The 16,893-nt window shown below is 45.5% G+C and overlaps 1 protein-coding gene and 1 pseudogene across 1 annotated transcript; both read left to right on the forward strand.

Annotated features, from left to right (window-relative positions):
• Nucleotides 837-1,449, forward strand: ORNANAV1R-PS3583 (vomeronasal 1 receptor ornAnaV1R-ps3583 pseudogene; annotated as a pseudogene).
• On the forward strand, nt 12,420-13,360 carry LOC114813683 (vomeronasal type-1 receptor 100-like). The gene is given in 2 exon segments (XM_039912823.1): nt 12,420-12,879; nt 12,882-13,360. Coding segments are annotated over 2 exon segments (939 nt in total).
• The last annotated feature ends 3,533 nt before the right edge of the window (nt 13,361-16,893 follow it).

Below are 16,893 nucleotides of genomic sequence, written 5' to 3' on the forward strand. Positions count from 1 at the left end.
ATTTGTCCCTTGAACAACCAGCGGCTCATTGGCCCTCTAGCCCAGATACACGTAAAGGTTAGAATGCTACTGGATTTTTAACACCTGATTTGATAGGATCTTTAACAAATGAATTAGTTAATGTGAAATGATTCCTCTATAAAAATGCCTTGACCTTTCCTTTCATACATTTCCCTTCCCCAGGACCCTACTTTCCTGGAGGTTTCATGACTTCTGATCCTTGCCCTCAGCCTCTCTAGGAATCCCAGCTCGCAGGTCAACCCTCTCCTGATTTCTTAACGCCCAGGAAAAAAAGCCAGGGATTGGAGCCTCACTCCTCAGGGATCCTAACCCCGGGACCCCAATGTGGAAAATCATTCACCTATCAATTTTCCCCACAATATTTCTCAGTCCTTTCTCTAAGGTTAAATTGGTGAGGGGTTGTGATATAGTTTAGGCCCATAGAAAACTACTGTCCTCTTGGAGAAAGACAACATCGTGTGTGCTAATCAGTCAATCAATTAATGATATTGAATGAGCACTTTCTATGTGCAGAGCACTGTTCTGAGAGATATTAAGGGTCATCGTGTCCTACCCATGTGCTGGAATTCTTTGAATTGACCATGCAGTCTGTAGGTAAGCAGTGGGCATAATATGCTGAGAAGTTCAAAAGGCTTTTGAAACCTGGGGTTGATCAAAATGGACTGTGGAAACATGACCAGTCCCTACCAATCTGACTGGCATACTTCATTCTGGATCCTTTGCAAGTTTTCTTTTCATCTCCAGGAATTAATTATCATGTCTCTGGTCCATCCAGACTTTTCCAGTGGTCCTGCAGAAATTTGTATCAGGAAGTGATGGCCGTTGATGTGGTTCTGGGAGTCTGTTACCTCTCCCAGACAGGAGTAGGTATCCTGGGAAACTCTCTACCTCACTTCATTCCTCCTGGGTTCCAAACTGAAGCCCACCGACCTGACCATCATCCACCTGGCCCTGGTCCACACCGTGATGCATCTTACAAGGTGGATCGCCATAGCAGCAGGGATGTTGGGGCTGGAGCTTGTCCAGAATGATGCTGAGTGTAAGCTCTTCGCCTTTGTCTACCGCATGACCCGGGCCCTCTCCATCTGCACCACCTCCCTCCTAACCATGGTCCAGGCCATCACCATCAGTCCTAGCACCTCCTATCTGTTCCAGCTCAAGGGTCAGATCCCAAAAGACATCTTCCCTGTCTTAGCCATCTTGTGGATTCCCAACTCGCTGATAAGGACCAACCTTCTGTTTCAAATGCTTGCCTCTTCCAATACAGCCAACATGAATGCCAACTGTTATTTGGTGCCTATAGACACACTCCTCCAGGGGCTGATTCTCACCTTCATGGCTCTCCACGACATCCTCTCCCTGGGGTTCATGAGCAGCTGCAGTGGGTACATGGTCCTTCTCCTGCACTGACACGAGCACCAGGTCCAGCACCCTCTTTCCCTCCCAACAGCACTTCTGCATATTTGTATATATTATTTATTACTTGATTTCTTTAATGAATGATTCATTCATTCAATAGTATTTATTGAGCACTTACTATGTGCAGAGCACTTTACTAAGTGCTTGGAATGAACAAGTTGGCAACAGATAGAGACAGTCCCTGCCGTTTGACAGGCTTACGGTCTAATCGGGGGAGATGGACAGACAAGAACAATGGCAATAAATCGAGTCAAGGGGAAGAACATCTCGTAAAAACAATGGCAACTAAATAGAATCAAGGCGATGTACATTTCATTAACAAAATAAATAGGGTAATGAAAATATATACAGGTGAGCGGATGAGTACAGTACTGAGGGGATGGGAAGGGAGAGGGGGAGGAGCAGAGGGAAAGGGGGGAAAAGAGGGTTTAGCTGCGGAGAGGTGAAGGGGGGGTGGTAGAGGGAGTAGAGGGAGAAGAGGAGCTCAGTCTAGGAAGGCCTCTTGGAGGAGGTGAGTTTTAAGTAGGGTTTTGAAGAGGGGAAGAGAATCAGTTTGGCGGAGGTGAGGAGGGAGGACATTCCAGGACCGCGGGAGGACGTGGCCCAGGCGTCGACGGCGGGATAGGCGAGTGTATGTATCTATGATTCTATCTATTTTGATGGTATTCTGAAGCAGCGTGGCTCAGTGGAAAGAGCACGGGCTTGGGAGTCAGAGATCATGGGTTCAAATCGTGGCTCAGCCACTTGTCAGCTGTGTGACTGTGGGCAAGTCACTTAACTTCTCTGTGCCTCAGTTACCTCATCTGTAAATTGGGGATTAAGACTGTGAGCCTCATGTGGGACAATCTGATTACCTTGTATCTACCCCAGAGTTTAGAACAGTGCTCTGCACTTAGTAAGCAAATACCAACATTATTATCATTATTATATTAACATTATTATTATTTGGTATTGATGCCTGATTACTTGTTTTGTTTTGCTGTCTGTCTCCCTATTTTAGACTGTGAGCCCCTTGTTAGGCAGGGATTATCTCTATCTGCTGCCGAATTCTACATTGTAAGCACTTAGTACTGTGTTCTGCACACAGAAGTGCTCAATAAATATAATTGAATGAATGAGTGAATGATTAAAGATATTATGGTTAGATGGCTCTGGTATTTGTGATCACTTATTGACTCAGAAAAATAGTGTTTGTCAAGTGCTTTCTCTGTGCTAGGCACTATACTAAGCAGAGGGGTAGATATAAAATCATCTAGCTGGACAGAGTTCATGTAATCCATGAAGCTTACGGCACTAACCCCTATTTTATAGCTGAGGAAGCTGAGGTACAGAGGAGTTGAGTGACTTACCCAAGGTCACTCAGCAGACATGAGGAAAAGTTATGATTAGAACCCAGGACCTCTATTACCAGGCCTGGGATCTTTCCACTAGGCTACACTGCTTCCCGATGTTGATGTTGAGTATGGTTCAGACATTATACTAACAGAACTGTGCAAGGAGTCGGGTGAGTCACTTATGGAAGGACCTCGTGCCATCATCATAGGCAAGTTTGGACTCGGCTAACCTTTTGTGGATCTTCAGTTTGACCGGAAATGTATTACTACATGCTGTTCTACCTCATTATCTCTCGAACAAATGAGAATATATTCTCTCTCTTTTAAAATCTCTGTACACCCCTCACACACCTATCCATGTGTCTCTCTTCAGTAGGGATATACTGTTACATGTATGTTTATATACATGTTCACATGTCCCTATTCCTTTGAGATATTTATATCTAAGTGTATATCAATGAGTATATTAATAACGTCAGTATACTATGCATGTATATCTGCGAGGTGAGGAAATCGAGAATCAGTGTCTCAGATCTGCTGTGCTAACTGATTGCAAGGTGACACACTCAGTTAATCCCCCTATCAGTGGTACTTACTGAATGCTTAATATATGTAAAGGGGAATTTCCTAGTGGAAAGAGAATCAGGCCTGGGAGTCAGAGGACCCGGGTTCTAATCTTGCCCCAGCCATTTTCCTGCTGTGTGACCTTGGACAAGTCACTAAACTTCTATATGCCTCAATTTCCACATCTGTAAAATGAGGATTCAATAGCTGCCTTCCCTATTGCTTATAATGCAAGCTCCACGTGGGTTATGGGCTGTTTCTCATCTTGTATCCACCCCAGCACTTAATGCAGTGCCTGGGACTTAAAAAGAACATAACAGATGTCAAGGTAATTATCATTACTTTTATTACTGTTATAATTATGATGTTCATTAATATTATGACTTGGTTCAGAAAGCCAGAAGAGTTGTGGCCCAGCTGAATCAGACTGATTGCTATGATGAACCGACAAAAGTGGTTTCTGGACACTGGGGACTCCCCATCTCCCGCTCATTCCTGACAGTGTCAGGATGCTGCTAGTGAAAAGAAAATCACTGGCCTGGAGGGAGATGAGCACATGAAACCCTTCCCTATAAACACCCATCTGGTCACCACAATAGGCCAAGAGAAGCACAGTTCTGGATCGAATGGCAGCACGGTGAGTTTCTCCTTCTTCCTGACTCTATCATCGGGAAAGGACAGGAGACCATCCTTTTTTGTGAGCCAAAGGGGTCATGTCGACCTGGACCAGGAAAGGGCTGGTTAACAGAATCATGACTGTTAGAAGTGGCCGTTCCCCCAAACCCTAACAATGACACTACCCCGGCACCCTCGACAGACCAAGGCAGATTTCCCATCCTTCCTTGGTCCTTCTACCCTCTAGCAGATGGGCTGGCTGTACTGAGAGAGCTGCCTGCTTCTGACTGTATCCTCAGTCATTTTCTTCATCATTTTCCTGCCTCCCAGCTGTATATCAGGCACAGGCTTCTTCCTCCCAGATTTGGGGACCTCTCAGCAGAGAGTCAGCCCTTTTCCCAGGACAACCATGCCCCCCAGATTTTCAGCAAGTCTCTCCTATTTGCGGTTGAGACAAACCCTTTCTCACTTCTCCCCATCCCTCTGCTGGTCCCAGAGCTGCAGGGCCACCTCCGCTGGGGCTGGCCACAGCCTGGGCAGGGGAACAGGATGGGTTTTAGGGTCACTAGACTGGGTCTTTTCCTGAAATGAACAGGTTACTGCTGCCTGCTGCCTTTCTCTCTTCTCTCTCGACCCCTGATTCAAAGGCAAACTCTGTACCCCACACACTCTAACACAGCCAGGGATTCACCATTCACCAGTACACACCTACCCACACACCCACACAGACACACACACACACACACACACACACAAATGACAGCAACATACATAGGCACACACACAAATATATCCCTAGGACTCTGGCAAGACAATTACAGCCTCATTTCACTTCCCACCAGAAACAATCTAGTCACTCAACAGTTCACTGGACTAAACTATTCCCAAATCTCCATAAGAATGATTTAATTCTTTATGTTCTTAACACTTGTATTTAAGCTTTGAATGGATTCAAACAGTCATTCAGGCTGCTGTTTTATCTTAATGCTCTTCTCCCTCTTTCCTTCCCCTGTCTTTACCATGGGCTCCAGCAGGTGTGGAATATCTTCACTAATCTTCCTTGAATCCAGTTCCTTCCAAGCCCTCCTTGCCTAAATCTTCTGTTGAATCCTCAGTGACTATTTAAATGATTCTGATTCCTCCTGTAGTTTTGCTAGCAGCGTAGCTCAGTGGAAAGAGCCTGGGCTTCAGAGTCAGAGGTCATGAGTTCGACTCCTGGCTCTGCCACTTGTCAGCTGTGTGACTGTGGGCAAGTCACTTAACTTCTCTGTGCCTCAGTTACCTCATCTGTAAAATGGGGATTAACTGTGAGCCTCTCTTGGGACAACCTGATTAACCTGTATCTACCCCAGCACTTAGAACAGTGCTCTGCACAGAGTAAGTGCTTAACAAATACCAACATTATTATTATTATATTAAAACATTCTAGGGGCATGATGCCATCTCACTAAAAAGACATCCTCTCTACTTTTCATTGAACTCAACTTGGGCTAATTTAATTTTAACAGATTGTTGGCAATCTGGTCTTGCCACAGACTGGTCATCCCACTTCTGTTCATCTTCTTTTAGCCCTCTGGTTTCATTTCCAGATTCGTTGAAAGGCTCATCTTGACTACTGGTGACACTTCAACTGCTTAAAGAGTGATTTCATAAATTAATATTGCCATGTGGTAGGCAGACTCAGTCTTGGATGTATTCTTTTTATCCTTTTAATAATTTGTGGAAAACATACTATATCCACTCCCAAATTGTACCAGGAACTACATGACTAATTCGAAGACAGGATTTACTTTGTGACTGAACTCTCTTTTTGTTCTTTGATCATGTATTGGTGCCTTCTTGCTTTGCTATTTAACCTTATTCTGTCTAAACCAATACTTATGAGTTTACTTACTACTTGGACTATCTTTAAGCTTTCACAAAATGCTCTTTAAATCATGTTTCTTATATGAAATGGAAGTCAGTATGGCTTGTTTTCCTGGTATGTCCTGGGATCTCGTGATTGAGGAAATGATGAGACAGAAACCTTTCTGAAATCAGTTTTCTCTCTACTTGTAAGTCAGTACAGTGTGCTTTAGTGGAAAGAGCTAGGGCTTGGGAGTCAGAGGACATGGATTCCAATCCTGGCTTCACTACCTTGCCTGTGGGGTGATCTTGGGCAAGCCACTTAACTTCTCTGTACCTTGGTTACCTCATCTGTAAAATAGGTACTAAGACTGTGAGCCCCACATGGGACAATCTCATGAGCTCGTATCTACTTCAGCACATGAAATAGTACTTGGCACATATTTGTGCTTAACAAATACCAGAATTACTAATTATTATTATTACAAGATGGAAAATGACATCCAATGATTGATGCCAGTTTGGGGTGAAATAATAACGATTAATGTCATTTTGGTTGGGAAGTCCTCATCTTTCTTCAGATGATGTCCCTGCCTGTTCTTTCTGGACCAGGTGATCTGCCAGAGCACACCCCTGATCTTGATGTTTTCATATCCCAGCTCAGGCTTAAGTTGTCTCCAGTGATCAGAGGCAGTGTCCCATTGCATCAGTAACGTCCTGTAAAATCCTAGGAAGGTTCAATCCTAACCAAACGATTACCAGGCAGATGAACGCCCAGTAGAGTCAGCTACTCAGACATGATTGGTAAAATCTGAAAGAATTCTCTTCTGATCATACTCACTATCACAAAATGACCCTTCTTGTAAATGCCTAAATCCTAAGAATCCAAATACTAAAACTTGCCTGAGTGCCTTCAGAAAAAAACACAATTTGCATTAAAACAGAAATCCACAATTTTTCTTTGCCATTCTTTTTTTTTGTAGTGCTTGGCAATTAAGCACCCCACCATGTTATGATGCACCCTTCTCCCAAATAAATTAATTGAAAATGAACTCTTAAGTGACATGATAAAGTTTAGGCTTCTTTTGTAAGCTCACAATATTCTTCCATGGACAGTGATTTTCATATAATGTCTTGTCATATGCTGTCGAGTCATCTGAATCTATAGCGAGTCCACACACACACCTCTCCCAGAATGCCAAACTCCCTATCGGTCATTCTGGTAGGTGTATTCATAGAGGTTTCTTGGTAAAAATATGGAACTGGTTTACCATAGCCTTCTTACCCACAGTACACTAGAGTTTCCACCCTCGAATCTCTCTCATGCAGCTGCTGGGCAGCATGGGCGAATTTTGACTTGTAACAGACTGCCTTCCACTCGCTAGCCACCACCCAAGCTAGGAACAGAAAGGGTATGCCTCTGCTTGACTGTCCCTCACATTGCAGATACTAGTAGAGTACTGGAAATTCTCCAGGTGTGATAATAATTACAATGGCATTTGTTAAGCTCTTACTATGTGCCAAGCATTGTTCTAACCATGCAGTAGATCCAAGATAATGAGGTTATCCCACTTGGGGGTCACAGTCTTATTGCTCATCTAAAGATGAGATAAGTGAGGCACAGAAGTTAAGTGACTTGCCCAAGGTCAAACAGCAGAGAAGCGGCAGAGCCAAGATCAGAACCCACATCCTCGACTTCCAAGCCCATGCTCTTTCCCCTAAGCCACACTGCTTCTCTAATCGTGAGAGAGGCTGCATAGAATATATACTCATTAATACCATGGAAAGATTGATTTAATTGATTATGAGGTTTTAAAGAGAAGGTGCATTCTTCATGTAAATAGTGTCTGAACTCTTGTTCAACTTCAACTTTCTCCACTACACTCTATGACACCTTTATGTCATCCCATTTCTCTGTCCATACTCCCCAGTGCAAGTGTCCTCTTTAATTCCTTAATTGGTTGGATTTCTAAATCAATCCATCTCCCCAAATTTCCTCCCATTATTCGACTCCCTCTCAAGATGTCTCCCTACTTCAAGCAAACACACCGATTAATATGTCTTTTTAAAGTAACTTGATCGTACAGGGTAGGCTGCCCTGCACCTCACACAGATTCCTTAGGGTCTCTTTTATTTCCTGCTTGTGCCACCCCTCAGTTTGCCTCCTCGAATGAATGGTAGAAGTAATCGCTCCATCCATCAGTGGTATTTACTGAGAGCTTATTTAGTGCAGGGAACTATATTAAGTAATGGGGAGAGGAGAATACAAAGGTCTAGTGTGAAAGCGTGAATACTGCCCCAGGGTCCAGAGGTCTGTGGACTGCTGGGAAATCAAGGGTCGATGTCCACGTGTCCACACAGAACCTCCCTGGCAGTTTAGTTTGGGCCGAGGTTAATTCGATAATGTTATTTAAGTGTTTACTGTGGGCCCGACACTGTACTAAGTTCTGGAATAGATACAAGGTAATCAGGTGGAACACAGTTCAAGTCCCATGTGGGCCTCACGGTCTCAAACTCCATTTTAAACATGACATAAATGAGGCAAAGAAAATTGAAGTCACTTTCCAAGGGTCACATAGCCAACAAGTGGTGGTGTTTGTATTAGAACCCGGATCCTCAGACTCCCAAGCCTTCACTTCTTCCACTTGGCCACATTGCTTCTATCCTTATGGTCCCTCCCTAGGTTGGGGAAATCACCATACCTTTCACAGGCATGGGATCGTTCTGTGCCCTCAGTGGTTCTGGGTACAATGTCCCCTATTTTTCTGAGGATGCCAGGGGACAGATTCCAGGAGTTCATACCCCCCACTTGAGCTAAGATCTCTTAGAGACCTCAGAACGTCTTCGCTATGCCTTTCAATTGCCCCTTCTCTCCTTTGTCTTCTCCTGTAACTGTGGTGACCTCAGCTCCACGACCATGGTCAACTGACTCATGAATGCCTGATTGGTCTCCTTAACCTCTTGGAGGCTCTATCCTCTTCCATTAAGGCTGTGATGTCAGTCATATTTACTGAGCATATACTTTGTGCAGAACACTATACTAAGCACTTGGGAGAGAACAATAGAACACTAGGCCAAAAAAATTCCCTGCCAACAGTGAACTTAGAGTTAAGAGCCAGAGACAGACATCAATATAAATACATTACGTATACGTACTTGAGTGCTGTGGGGCTTGGGGAGGGAGGGAATGAATGAAGGGAGCAATTCAGGGCATGGAGAAGGGAGAGGAAGAAGAGGATAGGAGGACTTAGCCAGGGAAGGCCTCTTGGAGGAGATGTACCTTCAACAAGGGATTGAACATGGGGAGAGTAATTGTCTATTGGATTTTAAGATAGAGGGGCTTCCAGGCCAGAGAAAGGACATGAGGGAGAGGTCTGTGGAAAGATAGACGAGACTGCAGTACATTGAGAAAGTTAGCACTAGAGGAGGGAAGTGAGTGGGCTGTGTTGTACGAGAAGGATAACATGGAGCAGTAGGAGGGAGCAAGATGATTGAGTGTTTCAAAGCCAGTCGTGAGAAGTTTCTGCTTGGTGAGGAGGAGTGGGGAAACATCCTGAACGTTTTGTAGAAAAATGATCTGGTGAGTAGAGTGAAGTATGGACTGGAGAGGGGAGAGGAGACAAGAGTCTGGGATGTCAGCAAAGACACTGATGCAGTGATCTAGGCAGGATAGGATAAGTGGTTGTAAGAACATGGTAGCAGTTTGGCTGGAGAGGAAAGGGCAGATTTTAGCAGTGTCATGAAGGTGGAACTGACAGAACATTTCGGTGGATTGAATATGAGGGTTAAATGAGAGGGAGGAGTCAAGGATAAGGCCCAGGTTATGGACTTGTGAGACAGGAATGGTGGTGGTGCTATCTATGGTGATGGGAAAGTCAGGAGGAGGACAGGGGTTAGGTGGGAAGATGAGGATTTCAGTTTTGGGCATTTTGAGTGTGAGGATATCCGAGTAGAGATATCCTGAAGGCTGGTAGACTGCAGAAGGAGAGAGATGGTGGACGAAGATATAGATTTGGTATCATCAGCATAACGTTTGTAGTTGAAGCCACGGGGGTAAATGAGTTCTCCAAGGGAATGGGTGGAGAAGGAGGATAGAAGGGGACCCAGAACTGAACCCTGAGGAAAACCCACAGTAAGGAGGTGGGAAGGAGAGGAGAAGCCCATAAAAGAGACTGAGAATGAGTGGTCAGGAAGACGGGGGAGAACTAGGTTCATGCGCATGGCCTCCTTGTCCTCCAAGAGGACCCGTACCTCTTCCATTAAGGCTTGAAATAGAATGGCCCCTTTTTGTCCTTGCTGACCTTATTAACTGGAAAGCAAGCCTCCTCTACTCAGTGAGTAAATGTCCCCCATGGCACACCCGATGACCATTGTTGGCCCCCCTTTTGGAATCCCTTTACATCCTAGATTGACATCTTGACTGACCTTCTGTGGTGCCTTGAGTTATTGAAGGGCCCACCCCAATTCCAAATTCCACTGAAGATCGACTCCTGCACGGCTGGTGGTCAGCCTGTAGTCTTGCTCATCCTCACCAGGTGATCAGTTCAGGACCTGGATCTTACCTTTCAGGATCGTGCTCAGAGAGTCATGATTCAGGCCCAAATCTCCAATGGACCCTCCCGCAGAACAGGAAGAAGAGTCAATGGTTTGAACAAGCAGGACTTTATTGCCTAATGGAGTAGCCCAGCAGACTGCCTGACCCTGGACAGAGTTCAGCACTATACCCCATCACTTCTCCCTGGCCTCAGGTGACTCCATCAAGGTAGCAGCCTTATCTGGATTTGGCTAGTTGTGTCTCCTCAGGTTCTCTTCCTAGGTTACTTCTCCCTTGTCTCTCATCTGGTCTCCCTTTTCTTCTCCAGTCCTTCCAGGACACAGTATGCACTCAATAAATATGACTGAATGATTGAATGATTGGGTGGGTTCCTTTCCACACTGATTTGACCTTCAAGTAGGCAGAAGTAGTGTGCTATATATACACACGAACCCTTTCACTGTCAACATTTCACTCTCATCAGCATTATTCATTGGATGTTTACTATGTGCAAAATGATGTGCTAAACACTGCGGGGGGCGGGGTGGAAAGGACGTGAATGATATAGATATAGGAGCAGGGCAGCCTCCAGTGATCATGGATGAGTCAAGCTGTGCCCACCGGATGACTATTCCCCAACTGCAACAGGGCCCTGTGTGAGCCATGGTTGAGAGTTGGGAGCAGATTCTCTCCAAGATGTTGGTCCCCAGAGATCGGGTTGATCACTGTGGGGTTTTGGCTCAAAATACCCCTAGCCCAAGGCTTCAGCTGCCACACAGCACTGCTCTTCAAGTGAATATTTTGACTTCCAAATGACCTGTCAGTTGATTATTTTATCCACATTGGAGGCTACGTTATTCGACTGAGGGTATCCTGGACACTAAGGAAGAAGGACACTACATTCCATGACAACTTCCTTAAATTTGGTCACATTATCTGACTCATGGCCAATCTTAAACTTAGTACACTGTGTTTCAAATACTAGAAAAGTGAATCGCACTTTTATCTTTGTGTGATCACTGGGATCACCTCAGCTCTTCCCCTGGATGAAAATGGCCCTAAAGTCACCTTAGGAGGGGTCAGATCGCCGGTCATGTCAGCTGCATCCCAAGGCCCTCTGCTGTTTCTCTTCCAGGAACAGGACAGAATTTGAATGTCATATAAGCCCCGAACTGCAGTGGGATCATTCAGAATCTTGTCAGTCAACCTCCTTTCTCTTCACTCTCCTCCCTTGGTGTCCTAGGCAAATTTGTCCCTCGAACAGTCAGCAGTTCACCGACCCTCTACTCAGGCTACACGGACAGGTTAGAATGCTACTGGGTTTTTAACACTTGAATCCACAGGTTCTCTAACAAATGAATGGGTTAATGTGAAATACCTCTTTAAAAATGTCTTGACCTTTACTTTCATACATTTCCCTTTCCCAGGACCCTACCTTCCTGTAGGTATTGTGCTTTCTGATCCTTGCCATTCAGCCTCTCCAGGAATCCCAGATTGCAGGTCCACCCTCTCCAGATTTCCTGAGGTCCAGGAAAAAAAGCCAGGGATGGGAGCCTCACTCCTCAGGGATCCTAACCTCTGGACCCCAGTGTGGAAAAGCATTCACCTATCACCTTTCCCCTCAAGATTGCTCAGTCCTTTCTCTAACTGTAAATAGTTGAAGGGTTGCGATAGAGATTAGGTCCACAGAAAACTACTGTCTGCTGGGACAAAGACAACATCACGTGTGTTACTCAGTAAATCAATTCATGGCATTAGTTGAGCACTCACTATGTGCAGAGCACTGTTCTAAGTGCTTGTTAAAGGTCACTGTGTCCTACTCATGTGCTGGAATTCTTTGAATTGACCGTTCAGTCTGTAGGTGTTAGGTAAGAAGTGGGGATAATATGCAGAGAAGTTCAAAAGGTGCTTGAAACCTGAGTTGATCAAAACGGATTGTGGAAACTTGACCATTCCCTACCAATCTGACTGACTTAATTCATTTTGGATCCTTTGCAAGTTTTCTTTTCATCTCCAGGCACTAATTGGCATGTCTCTGGTCCATCCTGATTTCTCCACTGGTCCTGTAGAAATTTGTTTCTGAAGCAATGACGGTTGATGTGGCACAGGGAGTCATTTTCCTCTGCCAGACAGGAGTAGGCATCCTGGGGAACTCTCTCCTCATCACACTCTACCTCACTTCATTCCTCCTGGTTTCCAAACCGAAGCCCACAGACCTGATCATCATCAATCTGGCCCTGGTCCACACCGTGATGCTTCTTACAAGGTGGATGGTCATGGCATTAGGGATGTTGGGGTTGCAGCTTGTCCAGAATGATGCTGAGTGTAAGGTCTTCGCCTATGTCTACCTCATGACCTGGGCCCTCTCCATCTGCACCACGTCCCTCCTGAGCGTGGTCCAGGCTATCACCATCAGTCCCAGCACCTCCTATCTGTTCCAGCTCAAGATTCAGATCCCAAATGCCATCCGCCTGGTCTTAGCCATCTTGTGGATTCCCAACTCACTGATAAGCACCAATCTTCTGTTCCAAATGTTCGCCTCTTCTAATACACCAACACAAATACCAACTGTTATTTGGTGCCTATAAACACACTCCTCCAGAGGCTGATTCTCACCTTCATGGCTCTTCGCGACATCCTCTCCCTGGGGTTCATGAGCTGCTGCAATGGGTACATGGTCCTTCTCTGGCACCGACACGGACACCAGGTCCAGCATCTTCACAGCCCCAGCCAAGCCCCCGAAACATCGCCAGAGAGACGAGCCACCCAGACCATTGTGCTGTTGGTAAGCTGCTTTGTTGTCTTCTACTGTGGAGACCTTGTCTTTTCCCTGTTTCTAGGGACATCCATGAAGAATAACGCTGCCCTCCTGAATGCAGCCATGTTTATGGCCAGTGGATATGCCATTATCAGCCCCTTTGTGTTGCTCACCTGTGACAGAAGGGTCATTAACTTCCTAGCTGATTTTCTGGGGAATAGAACCCTCAAATTCTCTCAGACCAGGATGCTATCTTTCAGCCCTCTTTGATATGGAAATCCAAGTGGAGTTAAGCAATGCACTCTGCCTAGATCTCATCTGTCTCTCTGCCAATCGCTCTATCGTGTCCTGACACTGGTCTGGAAAGCAGTCCATTTTTGATCTGACAGATAGTTACTCTCTCAATCTTCAAAGCTTTACTGAAAGCCCATCTCCTCCAAGAGGCCATCCCTGTCTAAGCCCTCCTTTCTTCTTCTCCCACTGCCTTCTGCATCACCCATTGAATTTAGATTTCCTTTTTTTGACCCCTCCCTCAAAACACAGCTCTTAGGTACATACCTGAAATTTATATATTTATATTAGTGACTGTCGGTCTCCCTCTGTAGACTGTAAGCTCATCGTGGGCAGGGAATGTGTCCTCATCGTAGGCAGGAAATGTGTCTACCAACTCTTTTGTTTCATACTTTCCAAAGAGTTTAGTACAGTGCTCTGCACATAGGAAGCTCTCAATCAATTCAAACGATTGATTGTTTCACTGATTTTGAATTCAGTCTGGATTACTGCAGAACAACCAGACACCAAAGATAATAAGAAAAATTAGAAAAAAACTGTAGCATTTGTTAAGTGCTTACTATGGAGGAGGTGGAGAGAAGAGGGGGATTGAGGAGAAGCAATTGCTGCAACTTGCGGGTGTCTCGTAGAACCATCAGTTCCACATGGAGGCCCCATGTCACCAGGAGGAGGTGGGGGAAGGAGGATGCTGGGCAGCATGGTGACTTGGCATGGCCTATGTGCTGGAAGTGGCTCAATGTTAACCTCTTCAGTGGAACTCAAGACGAAGGACGACAAGTAGAAGGGGCTGACAATACGGGACCAGGGAGAACCTGACTGGGGGTGTAGCACTCAATATCCCCCAGTACTATGTTAAATACTGAGATAAATGCAAGATAATCACATCTGACACAGTCCACATGACAATTCCAGCCTAAGGGATAGAGAGAGCAGGAAGTTTACCCCCATTTTATACTTCTTTTCCCCATTAAATCAAATAAGGATAGCATTTCAACCAAGGATTTAATAGGCTTATGTATCTGCTGGTGTGTCCAGTGTAATTCCTGAATTTTTGTACTTCCTCTGCTACCTTCATGGTGTTTAACCTAGTGAGAGAGAGAATGAACAAGGTAAAGACATGTGACTGGAACAGCGAGGGGTAGATGGACAGATAGAGACACCAAAAAATACCCTCTAGACTGTGAGCTTCGTAGGGGCAGGGAATGTGTCTGTTAACTTTATTGTACTGAATTCTCCCAAACTCTCAGGACATAGCCATGCCATGAAGAAAATACAGGAGAGATGGAATCTCAGCTGAATCTGTTATACAGACGAGAGAAAACTGGGTCCTCACAGACCCAATTCATGATGATTGTGGGGAGAACCAGCCTATTGATCTTGGAGTGCTGAAATGAAGATAGCATGTCTAAGACTGAGCTCCTTATCTTCCCTCCCAAACCCTGTCCTCTCCCTGACTTTCCCGTCTCTGTGGATGGCACTGCCATCCTTCCTGTATCCCGAGACCACAACCTTGGTGTAATCCTCGACTCCGCTCTCTCATTCAACCCACTCAACAAATCCGTCACCACAATCTGCAGGTCTCACCTTCACAACATCGCCAAAATCTGCTCTTTCTTCTCAATCCAAACCTCTACCTTGCTGGTACAATGTCATCATACCCGAAGTGGATTGCTTCATCAGCATCCTTTCTGATCTCCCATCCTCCTGTCTCTCCCCACTTCAGTCTATACTTCACTCTGCTGCCCAGATTATCTTTCCACAGAAATGCTCTGGGCATGTCACTCGCCTCCTCAAAAACCTCCAGTGGTTGCCTATCAACCTTCACGTGAAGCAAAAACTCCTCACTCTTGGCTACAAAGCTCTCCATTACCTTGCACCCTCCTGCCTCTCCTCCCTTCTCTCTTCCTACAGCCATCCTACAGTTGTATCATAGCCTCCAAAGAGTTGAGTACAGTGCTCCACACATAGGAAGCTTTCAATAAATTCAAGCGATTGATTGTTTCACTGATTTTGAGTTCAGTCTGGATTACTGGAGTACAACCGGACACCAGGAGGTGGTAGGGGAAGGATGAGGTTGGGCATCTTGGTGACCTAGCATGGCCTTTGTGGTTCAAGTGGCTCAGTGCTAATCTCAGCAAAGTGGAACTTAAGACCAAGGAAGAAAAGTAGAAGGGGCTGCCAAGATGGTATTAGACAAAACCTGACTGGGGGTGTAGCACTTAGTATTGCCAAGTATTTTGTTAAATACTGAGATAAATGCAAAATGCTCACACCTGACACAGTCCCTGTCCCACTTGGAGATCACAGTATAAAGGATAGAGAGAACAGAAAGCTCATCCCCATTTTATAGTCCTTTTCCCCATTAAGTCAAATGGGAATAGCCTTTCAACCAATAATTTAACAGGTGTAAAAATGTCTGTGTGTGCTGAGTAATTCTTGTATTTTTTTACTTCTCTCGCTACCTTCATGGTTTTTAACCTAGTGAGCAAGAGAATGATCAAGGTAAAGACATGTGACTGGGACAGGACGGGCTGGTGGACAGGCAGTAGACACCAAAAAATACCCTCTAGACTGTGAGCAGGGAATATGCCTACTAACCTTATTGTATTGCACTCTCCCAAGTGCCCAAAACAGCCATGCCATGTCTTTGCTGGGCAAGACAAGTTAAATGAAGAAAATACAGGAGAGATGGAATCTCAGCTGACTGTTATACAGAGGAGAGAAAATTAGGTCCCCACAGACCCAATTCATGATGACTGTGGGGAGAACCAGCCTAGTGATCTTGGAGTGCTGGAATGAACTCAGCATGTCTAAGACTGAGCTCCTTATCTTCCCTCCCAAACCCTGTCTTCTCCCTGACTTTCCCTTCACTGTGGACACCACTACCATCCTTCCCATCTCACAAGCCCGCAACCTCGGTGTCATCCTTGACTCTGCTCTCTCATTCAACCCACATATGCAATCAGTCACCAAAACCTGCCAGGCTTACCTTCACAGCATCGCCAAGATCTGCCCTTTCCTCTCCATCCAAACCGCTACCACATTAATACAATCGCCTATCCTATCTTGACCACATCACTGCATCAGCATCCTTTCTGACCTCCCAAACTCCTGTCTCCCCACTTCAGTTTATACTACACTCTTCTGCTTGGATTATCTTTCTACAGAAACGTTCTGGGCTTGTTACCCCCCCTCCTCAAAAATCTCCAGCGGTTTCCTGTCAACCTTCTCATGAAGCAAAAACTCCTCACTCTTGGCTTCAAAGCTCTCCATCCCCTAGCCCCCTCCTACCTCACCTCCCTTCTCTCCTCCTATAGCCCACCCTGTACACTCCGCTCATCTGCTGCCACTAACCTCCTCACTGGGCCTCGTTCTCACCCATCCCGCCGTCGACCCCTTGTTCACGTCCTACCACTGACCTGGAATGCCCTCACCTCTCACATCTGCCAAATTAACTCTCTTACCCTCTTCAAAGCCCTACTGAGAGCTCACCTCCTCCAGGAGGCCTACCC

Source organism: Ornithorhynchus anatinus, chromosome 8 (assembly GCF_004115215.2).
Source record: "Ornithorhynchus anatinus isolate Pmale09 chromosome 8, mOrnAna1.pri.v4, whole genome shotgun sequence".
NCBI classification, from domain to species: Eukaryota; Metazoa; Chordata; class Mammalia; order Monotremata; family Ornithorhynchidae; genus Ornithorhynchus; species Ornithorhynchus anatinus.